Source organism: Gossypium hirsutum, chromosome A11 (genome assembly GCF_007990345.1).
Source record: "Gossypium hirsutum isolate 1008001.06 chromosome A11, Gossypium_hirsutum_v2.1, whole genome shotgun sequence".
NCBI classification, from domain to species: Eukaryota; Viridiplantae; Streptophyta; class Magnoliopsida; order Malvales; family Malvaceae; genus Gossypium; species Gossypium hirsutum.
This window is the reverse complement of record NC_053434.1, coordinates 19685525-19696866: the sequence shown is the minus strand read 5'-3', so window position 1 is coordinate 19696866 and position 11342 is coordinate 19685525. Positions and strand designations below refer to the sequence as shown.

Below are 11342 nucleotides of genomic sequence, written 5' to 3'. Positions count from 1 at the left end.
CAACTCAAGATATTATTTACAACCAACAGAGATGTTTATATATATAAGCACAATATATTTTGTTTGTTGACACTTGCTTATGTCATGAGGCTAGGATTTTAATGTCACGGGAATAGAACTTTAGTTTGGTAAATTGCACGACCTTAAGCAATTTCTTAGGTTCAAATTACCTAAGTCAGCTTTACTTTAAAAAAATGAGAATTTTTGTAGAAATTCTTTAAGATATCGAAGTAAAAAGCCATGAATAAACAGAAAAGCCATAAAAAAATAGTGCATTTCAAGTGTTTGAGTAATGCTCTCAAAAGTATTCTATTACTTTAAGGTTTATAATTGAGTGATTACGAACGAGGATAATGGCTCTATTTATAGTTGAGCTCCCACAAATCCAACGGTACAGATCAAATTACATCGAAGACTAAAATTAATGTCTATTTACAATATGAGACTTCTGAGGATTTAAACTATATACATTACAATAATTATTCTGGTAACTCTAGTTTTACTAGAGTGCTCCATTGAGTTACTAAGGCTTCAAGTAAATGAGTTTCTCAATATATTTCACGAATCAGGCCAGCGCAAATGATTTAAATGAGCGTCATTTAATCGATTGACCTCCATAGGACACACTTTGCACAGTCTTTACAGGCTTTAATCCGTGGCCGCCCGTGACACTTAACAACTTAATTTTACTTAGTATGTGTAAGTTAATTTAATTTATTATTATTTTGAATGAAGTAAATAAAACGAAATCCCGTTTTTGCTAAATTCAAAATGGGACTAAATATGAGGTTAACTAATATATCGGAAAGGGTCAATTTAAGGTAGAAGCATTTATCACGTTTACACGGCAGGGAGAGTCTCAAGGGTTTTAGTTGAAGTCTCCTCTCCACCACCCAAAATTAAATCATCCTCCTAATAATTTTTTCTTTTTTTAGGATCATAATATTTTCCAGGAAAACAATTCCCTAAAGAAAAAAGAAAAAATCATTCTGGATATTATTGAAGATAACGAAAAAAAATTAAAGCTTTACACAAATCAATAATGCCTAGCAAGTTAAAGAAGGCAATTGGTGCAGTGAAAGACCAAACCAGCATTAGCCTTGCCAAGGTCGTCAACACCAATTCTGCCAGCCTTGAAGTGGCAGTCCTCAAGGCCACCACCCACGACAAAGCCCCCTTTGACGAGCGTTACGTCGATGAAATCCTACGAACCGTCTCCTCCAACAAGCTCTTCGCGGGGATCGCCGCCCGTGTCATCGCCAAAAGATTAGGCAAAACAAAGAATTGGGTCGTCGCCCTCAAATGCTTGATGCTTGTCCTTCGCATTTTCCAAGATGGCGACCCTTATTTCCCTAAAGAAGTCCTCCATGCAATGAACCATCGAACCAATATCCTGAATCTCCCCACTTTCAGAGATGAATGCAGTTCCAGTCCTTGCGATTACACCACTTTTGTCAAGTCCTTCGCCTTCTATCTCGAAGAACGCTTGGAATGCTTCCTCACGGGGAAGCTTCAAAGGCGATTCACGTTCAAAGAGAAACAACTTAGCCATCCCAGGGCACGTCGAGCTAACCAACAAACTGTTCGACACATGAAGCCCCCCATGTTGCTCGATCGGATTTCCTATTGGCAACGGTTGCTTGCTAAAGCTATTGCCACAAAGCCCATAGGTTCAGCCAAGACGAACCGCTTGATCCTGGTTTCCTTCCATGCTATCGTACGAGAAAGCTTCGATCTTTACAGGGACATATCTAACGGGCTTGGGCTTGTCTTAGATGGTTTCTTTCATTTGCAGCATCAATCATGCGTTAATGCCATCAATTATTGCGTCAAAGCCAGCAAACAATTCGAAGAGCTTTCGAGTTTATACGAGTATTGTAAGAGCTTGCCAATTGGGAGAACCTCGGATTATCCGAGTGTGCAGAGGATATCAGAGGAGCTTATTGAGACATTGAAAGTGTTCTTAAAAGACCAAGCTTCGTTCCCATCAGCTGGGATATCACCACCTACGAAACCACCTCGTTTGCTTCGTCTCCTAACGTCAGCCGCCAAGGATCTCTCAGTTTTGGAGATAGAATCTCAGGCCGGTTCGAGCTCGATTGTTTGTACATCGTTGGAAGAATTGATGAATCAAGATGAAGAACCTGTTGTAACAATGAGGTCATCTTTCTCGACGGGGACTTTCTGGGAGTTGTCTGAAAAACAATATCGCGAGCAAGAAGATTCGTATAATGCCGCTGAAACTGGCTCCAACCATTCCTTACCCATTGATCAAGATCAAAATACGAGTTTAAATTTTATATCCTTCGATGAGTGGCCAGCAGTAGATGCTAATAAAACCCAAGGACAACAAAGTTCAGAGCCATCATCATCTTCAGCTAATGGTGACAAGGGTTGTTGGGAACTTGCTTTAATAGAGCCCACGCCGTCGCCACAACCTGTGCCACAGGCTTCCCAAAACTTTGCTAATAATAACTCTTTCTTCGACAACTGGTTTCAGCAAGACCAAGCTTCTCAAAATGGAGCAAATGGTGCCTCTTTTCCCTACAATTGGTTTCAAGAAGATCATAGAAATGATCAGCAAGCTTCTCGAAATGGAGCCAATGGTGCCTCTTTTACCAACAGTTGGTTTCAAGAAGATCATCAAAATGATCACCAAGCTGCTCAAAAAGGAGCCAATGGAGCCTCTTTTACAAACAATTGGTTTCAAGAAGATCGTAGAAATCATCAGCAAGCTTCTCAAAATGGAGCCATTGGTGTCTCTTTTCCCAACAACTGGCTTCAAGAAGATCAAAGAAATGACCGACAAGCTTCTCAAAATGGAGCCAATGGTGTCTGCTTTACCAACAGCTGGCTCCAAGAAGATCTTAGAAATCAGCAAGCGTCTCAAAATGGAGTCATGGTTCATTCATATATCGATGACTGGCTACTGCAACAACACCATCAACAACAATGGCAAGCTTCGAATGATGTAGCCAATGGCCATACGTGTTTCGATGACTGGTTAAAAGAAGATAAAAGTCCAGAGTATGCCTCTAATCAAATTATCGTATCCAATGGCCGCTCTTATTTCGATGATTGGTTTCAAGCAAACCAAAGAGACCAAGAAGAACGAAAATCAGCTTCGAATTGGAGCAACAATGGCAGTAACGAAAGCTGGGAGCTTGTGTTGGTAGAAGGCACAACGCCACTTTCAAAAGCTTCTCAACATTTAGCCGATGGAATCCAACCTTCAATGGCGAATCATTTATTTGATCACAGACCCATAGTGATTCAACGCCAATATAATCCATTTCTCGAAGATGAAACAAATATATCAGCAGCCATTGCCACCACTGCCAATGACAATGTTGCTGGTTTCCATGAAAGGTTCTTCCCAATGGAACCAACATTTCATGCAACACCAACTTTTTACGCTCAAAGCAGTAATGAAATACCGACACCGACGTTTCATGCGATGCCAGGTTCGGTTTCCCAGCATTCTAATGGGACAACAACAGGGTTTCAGGGTGGTGAAACTGGCGAGCCTTTCGCCCCATGGCCAACTATGAAAGCTAACAACAATGTGCCAGTGGATCAACAAAATGTATTATTTCAACGACAGTTGTGGTTGCAGTGAAAACATGATCGTTGCAAGGCTTTATAGTTCGATATATTTGTTGAATGAAGATGTATACAATTCAATTTGTAAATACCTTTGTAAAACAAATTCACTTGAAAAGATAAAGAGAAATGGATTGCAAATATTAATTCAAGCGTTCATATGACCAAATTTAATATTGACCAACAAAAATTTTCACTGCAAAAATGACTTTCCTAATTAATTCTTCATGAAGTTGCAACATATAAGCAACAACCAATAAACTACTTGCATCTATTTTGAAATAAAAAAACAGTAAGAACAAGTTTCCATTTAAAATTCCACCTACTTTTAGAAGTGTTCATAATCATTCTAAATTTCAAGCAAACGATTATGGAACAAAAAATTAAATTAAATTGAGTTGAGGAGAAAGGATCGGATGAAATGCATTAGTGATAAATAATCTTAGGAGAAAAGATTGTATCTCATGCATGTTTTAGTGTATATATATATTTCATTTACGTCAGAATAATACTTTTAGAATAAATTAACTATTAACTATTATATGTAATAGTAACATGTAATGAATATTAATTATTTCTTATAATAAATAGTTGACTTTAAAAAAAATATTTAACAATAAGGTTTGAATAAAATAGATATTTTTTATACGGTAATCATTTTAAAGTTTATAACTATAATTTAATTGTACAAAATATAAATAATAACTAGAATTATTGATGAGGGGCATCAATAAAGGAGGAGGAAGCGATGGAATAAAGGAGACCGATTCATCAAAATAGGTAGAGGGTCAAAGAAGGTTAAGAGGAGGAAGAGGAGGATCGCTATGAAGGTAAAGGAGACTGAGTGTAGAGTATAAGTATTTAGGTTGCTAATGGGGAGAAGACCCTTTTGTCATCGTTAGAGAGGGTTATTTAAAGGGGAGACCCTCTTGTCTAGTAGTGGTGATGTAGTAGGTTATACCAATGGGTTATCATCATGGAATGCATGGGAGACATACATGGTGAGACCTATTTTATTATTAAAGCATTATAAGGTTATTATGCTCAAGTGGAGCCCAATATTTTCTAAAAGAGCGTTCACACTTCGAAAGTGTTCACATTAAAAAGCATGAGGCCGAGAGGATGAGGGTTAAAGTTAATCCTTAAGGCTTATTAGTTTTAAAAATTTCTAATTTACTTCCAATAAAAGAGTAAGGGTCAAATTGAATAAATGTATAAATAATAAGGGCTAAGTTTATTATTATATCTTATATATGAACACTAAAACAAACATTTAACAAAGGGGCTATTTTACTTACTCATATAACATACATGGACTAATTTTCTTATTTTTTTGGTTAATTAATTAAAATGCAATTCAAGATATAATACAAGAAGTTTTGTGGTACTCTTACCTCCAAAAGCCTAATTAAAATTTATACTAAACCTTGAGTATGACGTAGAAAAAAAAAGACATGGATTAATTTAATTGATGAAGGTCTAGATAAATTTTTTTTTCTTTTCAAAATGATAAAATGAATTGTTACGTCTGCAAGATCATTTTATTCTAGTCAGGGTGGAGGGAGAGGTAGATAAAATAGTCTTGGCCCCGAAATGATAGATTCTTTATTAACTCCTTTAATTTTTAGGAAAATATTAGTTAATATAATAGAAAAATTGTATTTTGACTCTTAAAATTTATTACTCACTTTAGTTTTTACATTAATTTTTTGACTTAGCCCTAAAATAAATAAAAAAAGCAAAACTTTTTTTCATGGAAATACTAAACTGACTTAAAAACGCAACCAAAGTACTTGATGGTTTTCACGACTAAATCATTATCTAAAACTATGTATTTGTAAAGAGATGAAATATTCAAGTTTTTTTTCTGCATTAATCCTTAAATTTAAGTTTCTTCAAATAATTTAATTTTTTTAAAGAGTATTAGGAAGTATTGATGTGAAATTCTTTGATAGTAGCGAACAACTAATACCTCCAACTTTGTAAAGAAATGTTAACGAAATCCACTTTCTTCGTTTTTTTAAATGTAATACCACCAATGTTATGCCGTAGCAAACAACAGCGGCTAACCTTCTAAATTCAACCGCCTCCAGTTCGTGGTGACTGAGTTCACAGGGTATTTACAAATAATGAGATTTAAATACATTGAAAATCAATGTTAAAATAAAACATCTGAACAAAAGCATTGGACTTCTAAAAAAAAGAGAGGACCCTATAACAGTAAATAATAATGTTTGTTTTGTTTGGCGGGAGAGAGTAAAGGAAGATGGAAAAGGTTGAACACAATTGCCAATGGTAAATGATAGAAGCATTAGAGAGAGAGAGGTGGGGAGGGGGGGGGAGATTAAAGCTTTAAAAAGTTTACGACCAAGTAATTTATGTCCCTTTTCCAACAGTTTGCTTAGCATTAGCATTTAGCGGGCATATAGTGCTGCCACGAGTGTGCATGATAAGGTAATTTCATTATATATATTATATTGGTAGTAATGTCCATTAATAAAACAATCAATGATTTTAAAAAAGAAGAGTGAGGAAACGAGAATCAAGCAGAGCATTGGCATGTGAAGGTGTGGGGAAGGAAGAAAGCTAAAATAATGGACCCCTCAATCTTTGGGTATATCTAGTGTTGGTGTAGTCAGGTGGTTATATATATTTTATAATGTTTGTTTTCCCCAAGTGAATGCGATGTCGCTGTAATCTTGCACTCTTCTGGGGACCCGCATTTTCTGCCTTCTTTTCTATGTCCCTGTCTCTTCATAATATATGCAACTTTTATCCTCTGTTTCCTATATCTGCGCCAACCCTCTCTCTCACTCCGCACCATTCACCCTTATTTTTCATTCCCTGGCTGCTGTGCTTGCTGAATCTATGCTGGCCTCATCTTACCAATCCTCCTTTCCACATTCTCACCATCATTCATGCTCATGCTCCACTGTCCCCCCCCCCCACCCCTTCCTTCTGTTTTACACTCAAAAACCACTTTTCCTCTTGTTATATTTATTATTTAATACAACAATAAGAGTAATTAATGCATTAATTATAAAACATTTTATTTAAACTAAGACGGATAAATAAATGTATTTACCTTTGTCTTACTTTTAAACTTATTTGATGGTATTTACTTTGTAAAATCCGTCCCAAGAATACATGACGTCTCCTCTTTCCCCCCCTAGTCCCAACATTGAAGATTGCAAACAAAGTGAGGAAATGAGGGGATCCACCACCTGTACCACCTACATAATCATTATGGTCGATTTGGATTGCTTCCCTCCCATTTACCTACCTATTTGGAAAACCCTAAAGCTTTCCACAAGTAACTGTCAGCCATATATTCTCATGCCATGAGTTAACATCATCCTTTACGATTACCACCCCCCGAATTTGATCACTAACGTCCCACCCCATAATATCAATATCCAAACAAACATCACAACAATACCTACCAAACTAAAATTCAATACCGAATTACATTACACATAAAGATTAAACAAACAAACAAACCTTTAATAATTTACATTATAGAACAAAGTACAAACATTATAATTAGGAAAAAAAAAAAAGAGGGAAGGAAACATATAACAATCATCATACCCTCCCTCTTACAGCTCAGCTTTCATCAGTGAATCAAATATTACTAATAAAAAAAAACGAGGATACTCCCTAAAAACCGCATCCATGCCTTTAGTTATCATCATTTAAATTAACACAGTGTTTAAAATATATAATAATAATTAATATTTTGCTTTTGAGGTAAAGTTTTGGAGTATACGAAGTGTGTTTGCCGCGTTTTCAACCACAGCAGTTCTGACAGTTAGAAAATTCCAAACCTCCTCCTGCATTACAAATTAAAAAAAAAATGAATTCACAGTAAAATAATTCACGTGCCATACGACGTATCTACAAATCTACTACGTTAAATTTAGACGCTACTCTACTATGCTATGCACCGCATGGTGTTATCTACTTGATCTTCCTTCATTACCACGTCAGCATATTATTACGAATAATAATAATAATAATAATAATAATAATAATAAAGAAGGGTCCAACGAATTTATCATTGTGAACATAAACATCTATCTATGGCTTCGCTGTTTTAAGTTTTAGTTTATCCATCATTTTCCCCCGGATTTAGGTGACAAAATTGAGTACCAGTAGTGAGGGGGGAAAAGCAGGGGTAATATCGTACTTTAACCGGTCAAGAATGGTGCTAAAATAGAGGACAGTTATTTCACGCGCCAACAACCAGCTTTGACTGAAACCCTAACAGAATCTTGAATTACCAATTATATCCTCGTAAAAGGAACATACCTTAGTTGGCGGGGAGGTGAGTAGCTTTACTGGTTATTCCCTCCAAGTCCTGCTGAAAATGCTTTTTAGCCTATTTCCAGCTAGTCTCTGAAGCGCTTTCTTTGCTCCGGCGACTTCAATTTCCGCCAGACTCTGCAGGTGCTTATTGGCACCGGCAGCCGTCAGTCTCTTCCTACAACCACCGCTTCCTCCACCCAACACTGCAGTCACCACCATCAGTGGAAACTTCTTTGACACAGCCTCATTTTTGGGGTCCAACATCTGCACCAGTCTCATCACGCTCTTCTCATCCCTAACCAACTCCTTCCTATTTGACCGGACCGTCAGTAGCGAAACAAGCGCCTGGGCTGCCGCCTCCTGTAACCCTACTGGCTTTGGTGATTCCATTAATTTTACCAAAGAACTAATGCAACTAGAAATGGCACGCTTGTTTCCATCACTAATCGATAACTTTGATAACAAACAAGCTGAAATCTGTTGCAAAATCAAGTTCCCGTGCTTAATAAACTCGCCCAATTGGATAATGAAGGCCGTCGAAGATGATAAAATCCGTGAAACGGAATCTAAAACCGAAAGCGAACTGATCGTGCGGAGAAGATGCTCGACTGTATCTGAACTTGATAAATCTTGAAGTAGATGCATTAATCTTGGCAATCCCTTTTCTTGTATAATCAATGCACGAAAATATTCGCCCGAAGAAGCGAGTATCGAAATGCAATTGGCTGCTTTTTCTTGGGCAGCGCTGGTACCCGAGATTAACAGCTGGAATAAAACAGGAACCGCACCTTCTTCACCCAAAGCCATTCTAATATCTTCCACGGAAGCCACGTTTCGAAGAGCGCCAACCGCGTGGGTTTGTGTCGGTTGGGAGCCAGATCGGCAGGCTTCTATTAATACCGAAACTCCGCCGTATGCTGAAATTGCCCAGGTGTTTTCGGGATCGGCGGTGATTGCTTCAACAGCAATCGCGGCCTTTTCTTTTAAAGCAATGGAACCTGTTTCAAGGATTCTCAGTAAAGGCCCTAATCCTCCTTCCTCGAAAACAATTTTTCTCAAATCTTCGCTTGAAGAAGCCAGTACCGATACTGCCAAAACGGCTTGTTCTCGAATTAAAGGTTGGCTGTTAGCTTCGAGAAGACTTATCAAATAGCCAACATTTCCCTCTTTAGCAACCAGCGGAGTAGATTTCTCGTTGTCGTTGAGAAGCTGAAGAAGTGATTCTAAAGCTTTCTTTTTGAACTCGATGCCTCCGATCTGAAGTCGGGTAAAAAGATCCCTGATGAAAAAACCCAAATCGTCTTTATCAGATCCAGGTCCCGGGTGAGACAAAACGATGGCGTTGGACTGGTGAAGAACGCCAGACCTAAGAAGCAGATCGAGATCATGGAGATGGTTGGAGAGAGAAGACGAAGCTATGTCGAGGTCGCTTTGCATGAGGAGTTTGCCGCCGGTGAATGAAGAGAGGATACATTGATCGGAGAGAGCTTTCAAACGCTGAAGGGTGGAGAGAAGGGAAGGGAAAAGATTATGAAGCAAAGAGTTGTCGTTCCAGTGAGGAGATTCGGAGATAGAGGAGAGAGATGATTGGAGGGAACAGAGCTTCGATCGGAGGACTTGCCACCGTCCGACGAAAGACCGGACGGTGAGAGAAGAAAGGAGGAGGAGAGAGAGAACGCCGGTGATTAAGTCAAGAAGCGTCTGCGGTGGTTGAGTTTCTGGTTGCTCAGACAGCGGCCGCGGTTGTTGGGGTGGATGCATTTGTGGTTGAAGCCCGGATTAGGGACCGGAACTACAGGTTTTAAGGTGTTAATAAGTGAGAAGGGAAAAACATGAAAAGACTTGGGAAAAAAAAAGGCACTTTGGTTGGACGGAAAAGGGGAGCCAAGGAAATGGAGAGAAAGACAGTTCCAATAATGAAAAAACAAGTCCAGTACTGGACTGAGTTCACGGGGCAAATAACATTGGATTCGAAAAAAATAGAAATACCAATAACATTAACAGTAAATTAGTAATGTTGGTTGTATTTGGCGCGAGAGATGAGAGAGGGAAAAGGCTGAACACAATTGTGAATTGTAATGATAGAAGCATTAGAGGAGGCAGAATGAAGCTTTACAGCTTGTTCACACAGCAGCTTTAAATAAAAGGGTATAAGGGGCTCATTATTTATCACCTTTTACCAACACTATTAAACAATAAATAAATAAAAAAAGAAAAGAAAAGTGGAACAGTTTGCTTAGCATTTTGCATTTAACACTTACCAGGCATATTGATACATAGTGACTGCAGGCATTGGTAGAGTAATTTTCAGTTTTTCACTGTATATATTGGAAATAACGACCACTAATTGAACTGTACATCAAAGATTAAAGAAAAGGGAGGAAAGGAGCATGAAGCAAAAGCATTAGCATGTGAAGGTGTTGGGGAGGGGGGATGAAAGAAAAATGGACCACTCAATCTTTGGGGGTGGGTAAATCTAGTGTTGGAGTAGTCAAGTAGTATATTTTTATAATGTTTCTTTTTCCTAGATGAATGTGATGTCGCTGTACTCTTGCTTCTTGGGACCCGCTTTTTTAGCCTCTTTTTACTGTATCAAATTTAGACTTTGTTTCCTATAACTGCGCCGAGCCTCACTCACTCCGCACTTGGCTGTGCTTGCTGAATGCAGGGCTCCTCTTCCCATTTCGTTTTTCCTTTTTCAGATTCTGAGTATCATTCCCCCTCTTTACAGTCCTCTTATATTGTATACCATAAGAGTAATTAATTAGTTCGTGTATTTTTTGACTTATAAGTATAGATAATTCTTCATTTAAATTATGAATCTTTGTCTTGTTTTTAAACTTATTTGATGTGTAAATTTTGAGGAGAGAGCCCGTAATTATGTGATTTAGATTAAATAATACGTACATGAAAGCTAGTTTACTTTTTTTTTTTTTTTTGTAAGCCCAACATTAAAGATTGCAAACAAAGTGTGACAATGAAGGGGGTCCACCCCCACCATTACATCCATCATCGGAAGCATTGCTAAATATTAACAACATAATCATTACCCTCCATACAAGTGTTAGGGTTAAGGTGGGAAGGGAAAGAAAAGCGTTTGCTAGGACATAAACCCAAGGAGAGGAAAAGGGGTTTTCTCAGTGTGAGTGAAGCGTTAGAGGCGAAGGGAGACCTGGCTTCGCTTCCTTGCTTACTGGGCCCTGCTTTGAGCTAAAACAGTCGGTCAACTACGGAACGTTGACTAAATATCTTTCCTCAACACTTTTCTGCCACGTCAAATTAGATAATACTTTTTTTATACAAACGACGACTTTTCTGAAAAAGAGAGAGAGAGAGAGAGAGAGGGGTTGACTTCTAAATTGGATATTGTATATACACTATTTCCAAGGTGATACATTAATTAAGTAATTTTATTGGTTTTTCATAATATG

At 37.9% G+C, this 11342-nt stretch overlaps 2 protein-coding genes across 2 annotated transcripts; one reads left to right on the top strand and one right to left on the bottom strand.

Annotated features, from left to right (window-relative positions):
* Positions 1-995: 995 nt before the first annotated feature.
* Positions 996-3753, top strand: LOC107923374 (clathrin coat assembly protein AP180). Its single transcript, XM_041081307.1, has one exon. The coding sequence runs from the start codon at positions 1043-1045 to the stop codon at positions 3617-3619; it is 2577 nt and encodes an 858-aa protein (XP_040937241.1). The 5' UTR covers positions 996-1042; the 3' UTR covers positions 3620-3753.
* A 3298-nt stretch (positions 3754-7051) lies between these two features.
* Positions 7052-10101, bottom strand: LOC107924465 (importin subunit alpha-1b). The gene is made up of 2 exons (XM_041081306.1): positions 7915-10101; positions 7052-7436 (listed from the first exon to the last, which is right to left on the bottom strand). Exon 1 carries the CDS (start codon positions 9670-9672, stop codon positions 7948-7950), a length of 1725 nt encoding a protein of 574 aa, XP_040937240.1. The 5' UTR covers positions 9673-10101; the 3' UTR covers positions 7052-7436; positions 7915-7947.
* Between the last annotated feature and the right edge of the window lie 1241 nt (positions 10102-11342).